We start from the raw sequence: 17845 nt of genomic DNA on the forward strand, positions 1-17845 counted from the left end.
TACACCAAGCATGAAGATTGGAGGAAATGGTACAGACCGGACTCCTCCGGGACCCCTCTGGGGCCTGTTGGCAGACCTATCGGCACAACCCTCCCAGCCCCATTACATACGGGAGACTCACGTAACGCGCTGGACGACTATCTACCCCAGATTAGAGCTGGATTGGCAGTATGTTCAGTACCCATACAGACCAGCTGGATTCGATTAGACATGGGCTGATTCAGAGTTAAGATCCTGGAAGGGAATAACCCCTGAATTACACAACATGATTGAAAACATCCAGGACCTAACGACTGACGAACACGGAAGTAAATACATAGACAACATGGAGCTAAGAAAAAAGGATCCGAGGGGGAGTAAACTCCTAGGTTGCACTATGGTTTCCACATCCGTTGACAAAGCGGACCTAGACATCATGACCACACCACTCGATATGGACACATGGCAACCAACCGAGGACCAAACCTTCACAAGGTGCGCAACTCAAGGGATTTTGCCTGATCCTACATCGAGTTTACAGACCTACCTAAACTCTACCATTCTAAAAACTATACCTGACCCTAACCCTAACCCTAACCTTAACCATCCTAAAATCCTTACCTAACCTTAACCCTCACCCTAAACCTAACCTTAATCTAAATATTATGATAATAATAATAATAATATTATATTATTATATTAAGTGGGCAACCATGGGGCCTACAACCTTGGCCGGCCGCGCCCGGACCCCTCCGGCCTACGCGCACATGAGTGGAGTGCACCCCCTCCCTTCCCCCCTCCGGTTTCCACGTGTCAGAGATGGAAGTGGATCAACCGACTCAAAACTAGAACCCTAACCCTAACCCTAACCGTAACCCCTAACCCTAACCCTAACCCCTAACCCTAACCCTAACCTTAACCCCTAACCCTAACCCCTAACCCTAACCCAAAACGTGAATAAATCAAAAAGTACACCTCCAATCTGGATGGGTTTTTTTTTGAGACGAGCATTTCCATTCAATTAAAAACGTTTTTGTAAAACGAAAAACTCACACACACACACAGCAAGGACGGAGTGACACCGTGTGGGGCTTAGAGACAGACAGAGCCTGCAATAGTTACCTTTGTTCGAACTATCAAAGAACCGTTAGACCTAGAGCCCTGAAACTTTAGAAACCTGTTATAGAGCTCAAGTCGATAGTGCATGGTGAGTTATGTGGCTCTAGATGGTTCTCAGACCTTTGCAATAATTTCAATTCATTTTGACCATTACGAAAATGACGACATTTAGAAAAGTCGCAGAGTCGCAAGACTAGGTGCATTAAAACCACCTCGGCCCATAGAGATGGACCCCAACGTTTCTGTCCGATAGCTCATTCAAGGACCCCGTAGCAACGCCCGGAAAAAGTGGATTTTCAGCACTAATTAAGGTCGCTGCTCGGGCTCCAAATGACCTACCGAGCCAAAACTTGGGATTCGAGGTCGCCTCAGCTAGGCCTACACATGTCAGAACTGGACCCGCAGCTAGATAGTACCTACGTGTTATATGTTTTTATTATGGTTTAAACAGAAGGCGCTGTGAATTCGGGGCCTGCTCTGAAATATGTGATAGTTGGCATCTAAACGAGTTGGAAAAAGTGGGTGTGGTGTCAGTTTGTATCAGTTTGGTGTCAGAATGATATCAAAAATTAACTGATGGACAGTGACTTGCTGGCTAACTTTTGTCCATTTGCAATATGTTTAAACAGCGAGGTACCATCACCAAAATGACATTCTGAAATCAACACCAACGAGCGACGGAGAGGAACCAGAATCACTGCCCGGCCGTCCCGAGTTCCTGCAGTTTTTTTGAGCATGTCAAATCCGTGATGGTATATACTCATTGAAACATATTGCAAATGGACAGCTGTGCGCCTGGTGATTGGAACTGGTTACCAGGATAACATTTTTATAATAGTTTTAAATGCCTTTAGGGGTGTGCAAGGGGTCCATGGTTGGGTAGGGAGCACCCCCCATCCGAGCCCATCGAATAGGGGGTGCCCCTAGTCATTTTGGACAATTTTCGTAAACGTAAAAAACGACAGAGTCACACTTCTCTCATGTCACCATCGAGCGATGGAGAGGAACCACTAGCACTGCCCGGCCATCCCGAGTTCATCGGGCCAGTCAATTTTGCATTTCTGCAGAATTTATGAGCAATTCCCTCACTTTCATTGAGCCACGGAGCCACGGAGAAAACTTGCTTGCGTTAGACTCCTTGGTCCGTGTTTCAAGATGGGTCGGGTGGGTTGCCGACCTCGCCACTGACCCCTGGAGTCCAGTTTACGTGAGCCGATCCCCGCCCTGGCAACACAACGAGGTTGGGTGCTCACTGAGGACAGTCCGACCCGGTTGAAAATCGCACCGGGGGCAAGGGGCCCCATGCCCCCCCGCAGGGGGACATAACGCAGCGGGTACTAAGTCCTTGGCCCCGGGAAGCAGCGAGTATGGAGTAGGGGCACTGTAAAGCTCACGGCTGAAACCGGTAGCCACCTTCGCCCCAAGCCCTTCCAAGCCAACCCGGAGCCAGTCGCGGCGCACCACCGACGGAGAAAATGCGCCCGGCGGGGGCCGATCCGACCGGGGGTCAGTCCCACAAGGGGATCTGACCACACCGGAACGGCCGACCCTGACCCGCCGAGTTAAATCCTCCAGGCAGACTCCGTTTACCTCTCAACGGTTTCACGCCCTTTTGGACTCTCTCTTCAAAGTTCTTTTCAACTTTCCCTTGTCGACAATCGGTATTTAGCCTTAGATGGAGTTTCCCACCCGCTTTAGGCTGCATTCCCAAGCAACCCGACTCCGAGAAGACCGGACCCCGGCGCGCCGTTACCGGCCTCACACGTTCACGGGCTTAGCCTCAATAAGAAGGACTCAGGCCCCCGATCGACACCGGGCAAAGCGGTCTTCTATACGCCTGTCCGTCGGGCGGACAGGGATTCGGCGCTGGGCTCTTCCTTCTTCGCTCGCTGCTACTGAGGGAATCCTGGTTAGTTTATTTTCCTCCGCTTAGTAATATGCTTAAATTCAGCGGGTTGTCTCATCTGATCTGAGGTCGTAGTCAAAGTGAATGGAGTGTCTTTTATCTGTCAACCCCCAGTTCCCTTTTGTCCACCAAGCCGCCATGCCGGTTTAACCCACTAGGGCACATTCCCCTATCATTTCCTTGTAACCATAAACCATATCTACTTGTTTGTTTGTGCATTTCTGTGATTATTTAGTAAGTTAATAAATAAATGATTTAATACAATTGATGTATGGATGACTAATAGTGGAGACTGGGTTCGAGCAGATAACCAACAATTTACGATGTTTAGAATGAGACTAACGTGAGGTAAAGGATAATTCATAATGAATTAGACTAATTGATCGGATATTAAAATATCTGAAAGTTTATTAGGAAAATTATAACTTTGTAATCGGAATATTTTCCTTGGTGCCCCGACTTCCTAGTTAATTACATCTACCTGATTAGTTAATCACATAATAATAATTACAGAAAATTGATTTGATAAACTACAAGTCTTCAGTTTAATGATTTAATGATGCCAAAGACACCTCCCTCTCCTCAGCAGAGGAATTTCCACCTTTATCAAAGCCTGCTCCTGCCAAAAAGACAACCATCATACCTACGGACACTATCACTGGGAAAACAACCGACCCTGATTGAAACCTATAACCTTCGCACACAGACTCTTTCCAAAACACATATTCACTCCCTACCCTCAACATCCACTTTCACTGATTCTTCCCTTTCCAATCCAAAAGGAGAGGCAAGAATAGCAACCCCTACAACTGGAAAGGAGAAATGGAAAAGTCCAGTGGGCCCCCCTACTCCTAAAGCAGTCACTCCTATCATAGCCCAGGTTCACCACACAGTCAACAGTCAAAAAGAAACTTGTACACTTATAGCTACACCCATTAAACAAAACACTAACTGCAAAGGAGCACAGAGTAATGTATCAATATTACTAAGGGACATAATTACATCTGCTCCTCTTTCACCCACAGGAGGCGCCAGGCAAGGGGTACAGACAAGGACAGGGCAACTCAAGGGGCATATGATGATGATTAAAGGGCAAGACAATGGGCAACACCCCAAAGCTCCCAAATCCGAACCCCCACAAAAAACGAATATCGCTGTGCCTCTGCCTGTCCAGGGCCCCAGTACAATTGGCGCCTCAAAATACCCACCATCATCCCCACCACAACCCCATCTTCAACCCCAACAACAGCCTAAAATAACACACCCTCCCCAAAAATCCATTTATCACAAGGCTAGGCCGAATTACAAGGTGGCAGATTAGAACATTGAGGGACACCCACCAACACTCATCATAGGAGACTCAAACCTCAACCGGATCCCACCATTCAATAACCCCAACATCCAGGTAGACAGTTACCCAGGGGCAACATTCTATCATTTCACAAAGGTACTGGTGAAAACCCTCATACATACAGACACAGCAACTGTTGTTATCTCGGTGGGCTTGAACAACAGGGATCACGACCCATTCCAAACATCACTAAAACAGTTCTCAGGTATGCACAAGAAGGCAAAGAAAACATTTCCAAACGCAACAATATACATTCCTGTCATCAGCCATTCACCTCTTCTTACTCTACAGCAGAAGAGAAACCTTAAGCTCATCAACGCTTACATTACCACTAACTTCCCAACCCTATTAGAGATTCCACAAGACACATTTCACACAACAACAGATCTCATACCCTGGACATCCACCACAGCAGACCTCATCTTTCAACACTGGTGTAGACAGTTACATTTACATTAACCACAAGCCACAGTTTGGATAGAAATAACTTTTCTTGCAATCTCTTTCCTTCCCTAATAACCAGTGCAGATCCTCCACCAAGGGGAGCTGCGGACCAGTCAACAACTAATTTCATGAATCTTTCCAAATCCTTCATACCCACAGCAGCACAGGTAAAGCTCCTGGAGAGAGGGTTGACATTCATCCCTCGCCCAAACAAATTTGATTGGGAGGAACTTCAAAGGGACACCCACAAATATCATAGAAGACTTAAACTGTTGGACTATTTTGACTACAACACAGATGACAATCACCTACCATTTACTTTACCATCTACCTGGGAACCTAAAACCTCCGAGATAGATGGTAGAATCAGGAGACTAATCAGAATAGACAAAAACACACTTCACAACCATCAGACTCACACAGATAGGGAGGATAACCTGACACACGTAGAAAGACAGGCAATACAACAACTTAAAAATAACCCACACATAATCATCAAACCAGCAGATAAAGGTTCAAAAATAGTCATATTAGATAAACATCAATATATGTATGAAGTCAACAGACAGTTATCAAACACCAAACATTATAAACAAATAGAAAACATTATTCAACCACCTACACAGACAAAGTTAAGGACAATAATATAATAACGACCTAGACTATTCTACCTACTGCTAAAAGTACACAAGGAACCGGGGACATGGACAATTCCCTTTGAAGTTCCTCCTGGCAGACCGATTGTCTCAGACTGCAATAGTGAATCCTATAACATTTCACAATATATAGATCATCACATTAACCCTCTCTCCACCAGGCACCCCAGCTTTCTTAGGGACACATACCACTATATGGAGAGGATTGGACCCATAGATGTTCCCTCCCACACACACATATTCACAATAGATATGGATAACCTATATACTAATATAAATACAGAAACAGGAATACAAGCAATTAGAAATATCTTTAAGAGATACCCAGACAACACTAGACCTGTCACGTTCTGACCATCGTTCGTGTGTGTTTTCCTTGTTTTAGTGTTGGTCAGGACGTGAACTGGGTGGGCATTCTATGTTGGATGTCTTGTTTGTCTATTTCTATGTCCGGCCTGATATGGTTCTCAATCAGAGGCAGGTGTTAGTCATTGTCTCTGATTGGGAACCATATTTAGGTAGCCTGGGTTTCACTGTGTGTTTGTGGGTGATTGTCCTTAGTGTTAGTTTGCACCAGTTTAGGCTGTTTCGGTTTTCATTACGTTTATTATTTTGCACTGTTTGTATTTAGATTCATGTTGCTATAGTCACAATAAACATGGATCGCAATCTACACGCCGCATTTTGGTCCGACTCTTTCAACAAACGAAGAACGCCGTTACAGAATCACCCACCACAAAAGGACCAAGCAGCATGTCAACAGGCAGGAGCAGCGCGAGGAGACGCGCAATAAGGATTTCTGGACATGGGAGGAAATCCTCGACGGGAGAGGACCCTGGGCTAAACCAGGGGAGTGTAGCCGCCCAAAGGAGCAGCCCAAAGAGGAGGTATGGACATGGGAGGACGAATTAGAAGGAAGAGGACCCTGGGCTCAGCCAGGAGAATATCGCCGCCCCAAAGAAGAACTGGAGGCGGCGAAAGCGGAGAGGCGCAGATATGAGGAGGCAGCACGACGTAGCGGATGGAAGCCTGAGAAGCAGCCCCAAAAATTTCTTGGGGGGGGGCTAACAGGGAGTATGGCTACGCCAGGTAGGAGACCTGGGCAGACTCCCTGTGCTTACCGGGGGGCTAGAGAGACCGGACAGGCACCGTGTTATGCAGTGGTGCGCACGGTGTCTCCAGTGCGGGTGCATAGCCCGGTGCGGTATATTCCAGCTCCGCGTGTTGGCCGGGCTAGATTGAGCGTCGAGCCTAATGCCATGAAGCCGGCTCTACGCAGCTGGTCCCCAGTGCGTCTCCTTGGGCCGGCTTACATGGCACCAGCCTTGCACTCGGTGTCTCCGGTTCGCCTGCATAGCCCAGTGCGGGCTATTCCACCTCGCCGCACTGGCAGGGCGACCGTGAGCATTCAACCAGGTAAGGTTGGGCAGGCTCGGTGCTCAAGAGCTCCAGTGCGCCTGCACGGTCCGGTTTTTCCAGTACCACCTCCACACCCCAGCCCTCCGGTAGCAGCTCCCCGCACCAGGCTTCCTGTGCGTGTCCTCGGCCCAGTACCACCAGTGCCAGCACCACGCATCAGGCCTACAGTGCGCCTCGCCTGTCCAGCGCTGTCGGAGCCCTCCTCCTCTCCAGCGCTGTCGGAGTCTCCCGCCTGTCTAGCGCTGTTAGAGCCTTCCTCCTCTACAGCGCTGCCGGAGTCTCCCGCCTGTTCAGAACTGCCAGTCTGCAAGGAGCTGCCAGTCTGCAAGGAGCTGCCAGTCTGCAAGGAGCTGCCAGTCTGCAAGGAGCTGCCAGTCTGCATAGAGCTGCCAGTCTGCAAGGAGCTGTCAGTCTGCAAGGAGCCGCCAGAGCTGCCTGTCTGCAGGATGCCGCCAAAGCTGCCAGTCTGCAAGGAGCCGCCAGAGCTGCTAGTCTGCAAGGAGCCGCCAGAGCTGCCAGTTAGCATGGAGCAGCCAGGGCCGCCAGTCAGCATGGAGCAGCCAGGGCCGCCAGTCAGCATGGAGCAGCCAGGGCCGCCAGTCAGCATGGAGCAGCCAGGGCCGCCAGTCAGCATGGAGCAGCCAGGGCCGCCAGTCAGCATGGAGCAGCCAGTCAGCATGGAGCAGCCAGAGCTGCCAGTCAGCATGGAGCAGCCAGTCAGCATGGAGCAGCCAGAGCTGCCAGTCAGCATGGAGCAGCCAGTCAGCATGGAGCAGCCAGAGCTGCCAGTCATCATGGAGCAGCCAGTCAGCATGGAGCAGCCAGATCTGCCAGTCGACCAGACTCTTCCAGATCTGCCAGTCGACCAGACTCTTCCAGATCTGCCAGTCGACCAGACTCTTCCAGATCTGCCAGTCGACCAGACTCTTCCAGATCTGCCAGTCGACCTGCCAGTCGACCAGACTCTTCCAGATCTGCCAGTCGACCAGACTCTTCCAGATCTGCCAGTCAGCCAGACTCTTCCAGATCTGCCAGTCAGCCAGGATCTGCCAGAACCGCCAGCCAGCCAGGATCTGCCGGATCTAACTACCTGCCTGAGCTTCCTCTCAGTGCTGTGCTACCCATCAGTCCCGAGCTACTTCTGTCCCGAGCTGCCCCTCTGTCTCGAGCTGACCCTCTGTCCCGAGCTGTCATTAAGAAGGGTCACCTATCTAGGGATGCTAAGGAGGTGGACTAAAACTGTTATGGAGTGGGGTCCACGTCCAGCGCCAGAGCCGCCACCGCGGACAGATGCCCACCCACACCCTCCCCCATAGGTTTAAGTTGTGCGTCCGGAGTCCGCACCTTGGAGGGGGGGTACTGTCACATTCTGACCATCGTTCGTGTGTGTTTTCCTTGTTTTAGTGTTGGTCAGGACGTGAACTGGGTGGGCATTCTATGTTGGATGTCTTGTTTGTCTATTTCTATGTCCGGCCTGATATGGTTCTCAATCAGAGGCAGGTGTTAGTCATTGTCTCTGATTGGGAACCATATTTAGGTAGCCTGGGTTTCACTGTGTGTTTGTGGGTGATTGTCCTTAGTGTTAGTTTGCACCAGTTTAGGCTGTTTCGGTTTTCATTACGTTTATTATTTTGCACTGTTTGTATTTAGATTCATGTTGCTATAGTCACAATAAACATGGATCGCAATCTACACGCCGCATTTTGGTCCGACTCTCCTTCACACCTAGAAAACCGTTACAAGACCGGACAAAGACATATTACAATTATTAGAAATCAGCCTGACTAGCAATTACTTTTTATTCAACGATCACTATTACCTGCAGATGGAGGGAACAGCGATGGGCAAAAAAATGTGCCTGTATACGCCAATATATACATGGCTGAATGGGAGAGAGAGGCACTGGCCAAGTGTCCATATCAACCCACTTTTTATTACTGCTTTTTAGACGACATAATAGGAGCCTGGCCCCCACGACATCCAGTTATTCACAGATTTTATGAACATTCTCAACGGTCATCATCCATCCATTAAGGTTAAATACACAATTCATCCGCAAGAAGTCAACTTCTTAGACACAACAGTTTTTTTCAGTAATAACAATCAATCACAGAAAACACTACACACTAGAGTTTACTTCAAACCAACAGACACACATGCTTTACTTCATAAACACAGTTACCATCCTAAACATACATTTAAGGGAATAATAAAATCACAAATCATACGGTTCTACAGGATATCATCTTGCAAGCAAGACCTGGATTATGCAATAAATACACTATTCAATGCACTTAGAAGAAGAGGATATTCAAAACGATTCTTGAGAACTATTAAAAACAAGCACATTGGCTGCCCTCCTCCCATTCACCCAACACTCACAGACCACACAAAATCATCCAACTCTCCTAAACTTAACCCCAATCCTACCCCTAACCGTAACCTCTCCCCAAACCCCACTCCTAACCTTTACCATTACCCTAACCAGGGTTTTAATCCTACCCCTAAGCCCAACCCTAACCTTAACCTCTCCCCAAACCCCTAACCTTAACCATCACCATTACCCTAACTAGGGTTCTCATCCTAACCTAACCCCTATCTCTCTCCTCCACCCTAATCCTGACTCCCCTATGGGGAGTGATCTACACCAACCACTAAGCCGCAACACTTCCTCTGTCTCTTCTCCTTCTCAATATTCAATCAGCAGACAATTATCATTCCCCTAGTAACCACATTTTCACATAGAATCAGATCCCTACATCAATCAATCAAACACAACTTCTCTACAGCTCAGCACACTTTACATACCACTCAAACCAACTAATGTCTCTCGGTATAGATCTCTGTCTGTCTGTCTGTCTGTCTGTCTGTCTGTCTGTCTCTGTCTGTCTCTGTCTGTCTGTCTGTCTGTCTGTTTGTCTGTCTGTCTGTCTGTCTGTTAGACACTGACTCTGTCTGTCTGTCTGTCAGACTCTGTCTGTCTCTCTCGTGTTGGTGTGTATTGGTGTGTAACCCTTATTGTGTATCAAATAAAATAAATTGTGATAAGAACTGTATTTTATTTCAACCTGGAAGGCAGAACAGACAGGTGCTTAGGCTGCATTCACACCATCTCCTATATTTGTAAATACCAGCATATGACTTGGAAAAATACACTTGCACGCCCTTCCAACTGGTAATTACTAGTGGGAAACTCGTCTATCATCTCTGAGCTTCGACTTCTCCCACATGCTGAACTCTGACATCACATACTAAGGAAATTACCTTGATAACAGCATTTTTGGAAGTTAAATGCAACAGCAAATCATTATTTATGAAAAACAATCTATTAGTATGGTATTTGAACACTATAATGTTTTTGAGCATGACAGCTGTACTTTTAATACAAATTGTATTTACAGAGTTTCCCACTTGTTATGAATGCAGCATTATCCAGTATGTATGGATGTGTGTGTGATCTTCAGCCCGTTGCCATGACGGTGATGGTGACATTGACAGGTTCGTTGTCCTCAGCAGTTAGAGGAGGGGAGACGGGGGAGGCAGCCCTAGGAGAGGACATGGACGTGACCTAGAGAAGAGAAGACTAATTTATCATCATAGAACTGATTGGATTTATTAACATGTTAAAGATCCAGTATATAACTTTTTCTCATAGAAATGTTAGTTATATGTCTGTCATTCTCATTGTAAGCAAATCGAAGAAGAGGTAGATCTGTTCTATGTGCTCTATATGAAAATTTGGTTTTGTCTTAGTTTGTGTTTGATACATCAGCTTCAAACACAATATTTTAGGTTATTGAAAATATATTTCACAGCGGTTTGGGTATACAATGATATGCTCTGAATTAGAGCATCTGCTAAATGACTACAATGTAAATATTCTACACTTGTTTTGTTCTGTCTCAAACTGAAATTAGACAAACATTATAGAATTGTGGCAACCAATCACGGAGCAATTGCTACATATTACTACTTTAATGACATGGGCCTGGGGGGAGATTATGTCTCATTATGTTAACGAGACATTAGGGTACCTTGGCTAGGGGAGGGGCAATGTTCTGTAGCTCCTCCCTCTCCGTCAACTCCTCCCATCACCTCATCATCAGGGAGGTTGATGTTCTCCCTGGACCAGCTGTGCTGCCTACACACACACATATTATATACACATTATGCACACATTATATATATATATATATATATATATATATATATATACATATATATATACACAAACACATACTATATACACATGATACTCACATTGTATGTATATATATGCAAACACACACATACACATACTATATACACATTTTATATATATATATATATACACACACATATTATAAACACATATTACATATATATATACACAGACACATACTATATACACATGAAACCCACATTATATATATATATACACACACAAGTGTTTTATACACACATTCTACATACGCATGTTTTACACATGGCCTGTATGACTCCATACTCACATTCCGAATAGCATGTCATGGAGTCCTGTTAAGAGACAGGAGAGTTAAGGTCAGATATTAAACTGTTGTTGTATCCTGATAACTTCTGGTCAGGATCAGAATAAACTGTTGTTGTTTCCTGATAACTCCTGGTTAGGGTCAAACTGGGCAGTTTTATTTCAATCTCTTCATTCAAAGACTCAATCATGGACACTCTTACTGACAGTTGTGGCTGCTTTGCGTGATGTATTGTTGTCTCTACCTACCTGCCCTTTGTGCTGTTGTCTGTGCCCAGTAATGTTTGTACCATGTTTTGTGCTGCTACCATGTTGTGATGCTACCTGCCTTGCTATGTGGTTGTCTTATGTCTCTCTTTACGTAGTGTTGTGTTGTCTCTCTTGTTGTGATGTGTGTTTTGTCCTATATTTATATATATATATTTTTTTAAATCCCAGACCCCGTCCCCGCAGGAGGCTTTTTGCCTTTTGGTAGGCCGTCTTTGTAAATAGTAATTTGTTCTTAACTGACTTGCAAGAGCTGCAAAATCTGAATCCCTACAAATCAGCTGGGCTAGACAATCTGGACCTTCTCTTTCTAAAATGATCCGCCAAAATTGTTGCAACCCCTATTACTAGCCTATTCAACCTCTCTTTTGTATCGTCTGAGATCCCCAAAGATAAGAAAACTGCCACGGTCATCCCCCTCTTCAAAGGGGGAGAAACTCTAGACCCAAACTGTTATAGACCTAAATCGATCCTGCCCTGTCTTTCTAAAATCTTTGAAAGCCAAGTTAACCTAACAGATGACTGACCATTTCGAATCCCACCGTACCTTCTCCACTATGCAATCTGGTTTCCGAGCTGGTCATGGGTGCACCTCAGCCACGCTCAAGGTCCTAAACGCTATCATAACCGCCATCGATAAAAGACGGTACTGTGTAGCTGTATTCATCGACCTGGCCAAGACTTTCGACTCTGTCAATCACCTCATTCTTATTTGGCAGACTCAATAACCCTGGCTTCTCAATTGACTGCTTTGCCTTGTTCACCAACTACTTCTCAGATCGAGTTCAGTGTATCAAATCGGAGGGCCTGTTGTCCGGACCTCTGGCAGTCTCTGTGTGGGTGCCACAGGGTTTTTTCTCTGTTTATATCAATGATGTCATTCTTGGGCTTCCCGGATGGTTAAGGGCGCTGTACTGCAGCGCCAGCTGTGCCATCAGAGTCCCTGGGTTCGCGCCCAGGCTCTGTCGTAACCGGTCGCGTCCGTGGGGTGACGCACAATTGGCCTAGCGTCGCCTGGGTTAGGGAGGGCTTGGTCGGTAGGGGTGTCCTTGTCTCATCGCGCACCAGCGACTCCTGTGGCGGGCTGGGCGCAGTGTGCGCTAACCAGGGTGGCCAGGTGCACTGTGTTTCCTCCGGCGCATTGGTGCAGCTGGCTTCCAGGTTGGATGCGCGCTGTGTTAAGAAGCAGTGGAATTGTTGGGTTGGGTTGTGTATCGGAGGACGCATGACTTGGTTGGGTTGTGTATCGGAGGACGCATGACTTTCAACCTTCGTCTCTCCCGAGCCCGTACGGGAGTTGTAGCGATGAGACAAGATAGTAGCTACTACAACAATTGGATACCACGAAATTGGGGAGGAAAAGGGGGGTAAAAAAAAGAAGAAAAAAAAGATGTCTTTCTTGCTGCTGGTGATTCTCTGATCCACTGATCTGATATTAAGTGGCATTGTTTAAAGTGGCTAGTGATACATTTGTAAATACATTTTTCCATTATTAAAGTGGCTGGAGTTGAGTCACTCAATGCTAGTGGTGGCTGTTTAACAGTCTGATGGTGTTACGGATACAAGTATCCTGTGTGGGTAACGATATTGCCGGAGGAAAGGTAGTACCCGTATTGGAAGTATTGGATAAAAGTGACCACTCTCTCTCTAATGAGCTGGCACAGAGTTATCCACATGTGTTCCCCGTTTGTGCTTTCACTCGTGCTCAGGCACGACAAGAGGGTGACGTGATAGATTTGTCGAACACAGTTCTGTTCAAAGAGGTTGATCAAGAGGATGGGTTGTGTGATACCTCTGGGAAGCTGATCACCTCTGACAAACAGCCCAGGAAAGAATCAAAGAATGTTGAACTTATTGCTGATGCAAAACAATTACCAGTCACTCGTGAGCAGCTGATTGCTAACCAAAAGGTTGACAACAAGCTTGCTAAATGTTTTTCTAGTGTTGTCTCATTGGAATATGTAAAGAAGAAGAACGTGGCTTACTTCATTGATGATATAGATAGAACCTGTTTTTCAGTCTCTTGGTCCCTGCTTTGATGCACCTGTACTGACCTCGCCTTCTGGATGATAGCGGGATGAACAGGCAGTGGCTCGGGTGGTTGTCCTTGATGATCTTTATGGCCTTCCTGTGACATTGGGTGGTTTAGGTGTCCTGGAGAGCAGGTAGTTTGACCCCGACAGCACGTCAGGATGCTCTCGATTGTGCATCTGTAGAAGTTTGTGAGTGCTTTTGGTGACAAGCAGAATTTCTTCAGCCTCCTGAGGTTGAAGAGATGCTGCTGCGCCTTCTTCACCACGCTGTCTGTGTGGGTGGACCAATTCAGAATGCAGCCTCAGGATATGTGCAGCCTCAGGATATTCCAGTTTACATAGAGTCAAATAAAGTTTGTTCAGGGCCGTCAATGTGTCTGCTTTGGGGGGGAATATATGCGGCTGTGATTATAATCGAAGGGAATTCTCTTGGTAGATAATGCGGTCGACATTTGTTTGTGAGGAATTCTAAGTCAGGTGAACAGAAGGACTTGAGTTCCTGTATGTTGTTATGATCACACCACGTCTCGTAAATCACAAGGCATACCCCCCGCCCCTCTTCTAACCAGAAAGATGCTTGTTTCTGTCGGCGCGATGCGTGAAGAAACCAGCTGGCTGTACCGAGTTGGATAGTGTGTCTCGAGTGAGCCATGTTTCCGTGAAGCAAAGAACGTTACAGTTTCTGTCTCTCTGGAGTGCTACCCTTGCTCGGATTTCATCAACCTTGTTGTCAAGAGACTGGACATTGGTGAGTAGTATGCTCGGGAGCGGTGCGCGATTGGCCTGTCTCCGGAGCCTGACCAGAAGACTGCTCCGTCTGTGTCATGTCTTGTCATGTTATGTCTTGTTCCTGTTCTTTCTCTTCACTCTGTCTCCCTCTGCTGGTCATATTAGGTTACCTTCTCTTTCTCTCCTCCTCCAGCTGTTCCTCATCTCCTCTAACTACCTCGTTCACCCTTTTCCCACCTGTTCCCTTTTTCCCTCTGATTAGGTCTCTATTTCTCTCTCTGTTCCTGCTTCTTTCTTTGTCAGATTCTCGTTTGAGTTTCTCATGCCAGAAACAAACTATCGTCTCGTTTGCTTCACCCTTGTCCTGTCCCGTCCTGTCGGAATCCGCCTGGCAAGTGCATCCTGTACTCAGCTAACTGTCTTGTCGTTTGTACTGTGTCCAGTTCATCTGATGCTACGTGAGATCAGGTACCACTGTTCCTCTACGACCGCGCCTACCCAGAGAGACCTGCAGCCTGTCGCCGCTAACCCAGCTATTCTCCTCTGCTGCTAAGAAGGGGGCTCTTTTGTAATTATCAGAAGGACTTTTTGTTTCATTTGTCGCCCTCTCTGCGGGTTGTCTATTTTTCCATTATCTACATCTGAAGAGGATCTATGTCTTCCCTGTGTTTACATTAAAATACTCTGTTTTTGTTAAACCGTTTTTGGGTCCTCACTCAAGTGCACAACAGTCTGCCCCTTTTACGGCGACGTTGTTTTGGTTCTCCGACTGGGATCCGATCCATTGTCCTGGGTGATGGGCAAAACAGAGGATCCATTTCGGGAAAGTCGTATTCCTGATCATAATGATGGTGAGTTGACGTTGCTCTTATATCCAGTAGTTCCTCCCGACTGTATGTAATAAAACCTAAGATTTGTCATGTTGTGTCTTGTCTCTGTCCTTTCCCTTCACCCTGTCTCCCTCTGCTGGTCGTTGTTAGGTTACCTTTTCTCCCCCGCTTTCTCCCAGCTGTTCCTTGTCTCCTCTAACTACCCATTCACCCCGTTTCCCACCTGTTCCCTTTTTCCCCCTGATTAGGTCCCTATATCTCTCTCTGTTTCTGTTCCTGTCCTTGTCGGATTCTTGTTTGTGTTTCATGCCTGAGCCAGACTATCGTCATGTTTGCTGTAACCTTGTCCTGTCCTGTCGGAATCTGCCGGTCTATCTGAGCCTACCTATGTTTGGTTATTAAAGAAGCTCTGTTTAAGTTAGTTCGCTTTTGGGTCCTCATTCACTCACCATAACAGAAGAATCCGACCAAGAATGGACCCAGCGACTTCGGATCCTCTCCACTCAGCCGTCGGGATCCAGGGAGCGATGCTAGGCAGACACGAGCAGGAAGTGTCTGCTGCTCGACATGCCGTTGAGACCCTGGCCACCCAAGTCTCCAACCTCACAGAACAGGTTCACCATCTCCGCCTCGATCCACCGGCCACTTCCAGGGCTTTCGAATCTCCGGAGCCCAGAATCAATAACCCGCCGTGTTACTCTGGGGAGCCCACTGAATGCCGCTCGTTCCTCACCCAGTGTGATATTGTGTTTTCTCTCCAGCCCAACACTTACTCCAGGAGCACTGCTCGTGTCGCCTACGTCATATCTCTCCTTATTGGACGGGCTCGTGAGTGGGGCACGGCAATCTGGGAGGCAAGGGCTGAGTGTACTAACCAGTATCAGGACTTTAAGGAGGAGATGATACGGGTTTTTGATCGATCTGTTTTTGGGGAGGAGGCTTCCAGGGCCCTGTCTTCCCTATGTCAAGGCAATCGATCCATAACAGACTACTCTATTGAGTTTCGCACTCTTGCTGTCTCCAGTGGCTGGAACGAGCCGGCCTTGCTCGCTCGTCTTCTGGAGGGTCTCCGCGCAGAGGTAAAGGATGAGATTCTCTCCCGGGAGGTTCCTTCCAGCGTGGATTCCTTGATTGAACTCGCTATTCGCATTGAGCGACGGGTTGATCTTCGTCACCGAGCTCGTGGAAAGGAGCTCGCGCTCTCCGTCGCCCCCCTCTCCGCATCACTACCATCTTCCTCTGCCGGCTCGGGTGCTGAGCCCATGCAGCTGGGAGGTATCCGCATCTCGACTAAGGAGAGGGAACGGAGAATCACCAACCGCCTCTGTCTCTATTGCGGTTCCGCTGGTCATTTTGTCACTTCATGTCCAGTAAAAGGCCAGAGCTCGTCAGTAAGCGGAGGGCTACTGGTGAGCGCTACTACTCCTGTCTCTCCTTCAAGATCCTGCACTACCTTGTCGGTCCATCTACGCTGGACCGGTTCGTCAGCTTCCTGCAGTGCCTTAATAGACTCTGGGGCGGAGGGCTGTTTTATGGACGAGACCTGGGCTCGGGAACATGACATTCCTCTCAGACAGTTAAAGGAGCCCACGGCCTTGTTCGCCCTGGATGGTAGTCCTCTCCCCAGGATTCAGCGTGAGACGCTACCTTTAACCCTCACTGTGTCTGGTAATCATAGTGAAACCATTTCTTTTTTAATTTTTCGTTCACCTTTTACACCTGTTGTTTTGGGCCATCCCTGGCTAGTTTGTCATAATCCTTCCATTAATTGGTCTAGTAATTCTATCCTCTCCTGGAACGTCTCTTGTCATGTGAAATGTTTAATGTCTGCTATCCCTCCTGTTTCCTCTGTCTCTTCTTCACAGGAGGAGCCTGGTGATTTGACAGGGGTGCCGGAGGAATATCACGATCTGCGCACGGTGTTCAGTCGGTCCAGGGCCACCTCTCTTCCTCCACACCGGTCGTATGATTGTAGTATTGATCTCCTTCCGGGAACCACCCCCCCCCGGGGTAGACTATACTCTCTGTCGGCTCCCGAACGTAAGGCTCTCGAAGATTATTTGTCTGTAGCTCTTGACGCCGGTACCATAGTCCCCTCCTCCTCTCCCGCCGGAGCGGGGTTTTTTTTTGTCAAGAAGAAGGACGGGTCTCTGCGCCCCTGCATAGATTATCGAGGGCTGAATGACATAACAGTGAAGAATCGTTATCCGCTTCCTCTTATGTCTTCAGCCTTCGAGATCCTGCAGGGAGCCAGGTTTTTCACTAAGTTGGACCTTCGTAACGCTTACCATCTCGTGCGCATCAGGGAGGGGGACGAGTGGAAGACGGCGTTTAACACTCCGTTAGGGCACTTTGAATACCGGGTTCTTCCTTTCGGCCTCGCTAACGCTCCAGCTGTCTTTCAGGCATTAGTCAATGATGTCCTGAGAGACATGCTGAACATCTTTGTTTTCGTTTACCTTGACGATATCCTGATTTTTTCACCGTCACTCCAGATTCATGTTCAGCACGTTCGACGTGTCCTCCAGCGCCTTTTAGAGAATTGTCTTTTTGTGAAGGCTGAGAAGTGCACTTTTCATGCCTCCTCCGTCACATTTCTCGGTTCTGTTATTTCCGCTGAAGGCAT

The 17845-nt window shown here is 47.4% G+C and overlaps 1 protein-coding gene across 1 annotated transcript in view; it reads right to left on the reverse strand.

Annotated features, from left to right (window-relative positions):
• Window positions 1-9805: 9805 nt before the first annotated feature.
• LOC118948708 (V-set and immunoglobulin domain-containing protein 10-like 2) overlaps window positions 9806-17845 on the reverse strand; it is a 53992-nt gene continuing 45952 nt past the window's right edge. The window contains exons 7-9 of the mRNA XM_036973387.1: window positions 11365-11389; window positions 10909-11015; window positions 9806-10442 (exon numbers count right to left, since the gene is read on the reverse strand). Coding sequence (XP_036829282.1) covers window positions 10420-10442; window positions 10909-11015; window positions 11365-11389 — 155 coding nt within the window. The 3' untranslated portion in view covers window positions 9806-10419. The remainder of the gene's footprint in view (window positions 10443-10908; window positions 11016-11364; window positions 11390-17845) is intronic.

This window comes from Oncorhynchus mykiss, unplaced genomic scaffold, assembly GCF_013265735.2.
Source record: "Oncorhynchus mykiss isolate Arlee unplaced genomic scaffold, USDA_OmykA_1.1 un_scaffold_245, whole genome shotgun sequence".
Classification (NCBI taxonomy): domain Eukaryota; kingdom Metazoa; phylum Chordata; class Actinopteri; order Salmoniformes; family Salmonidae; genus Oncorhynchus; species Oncorhynchus mykiss.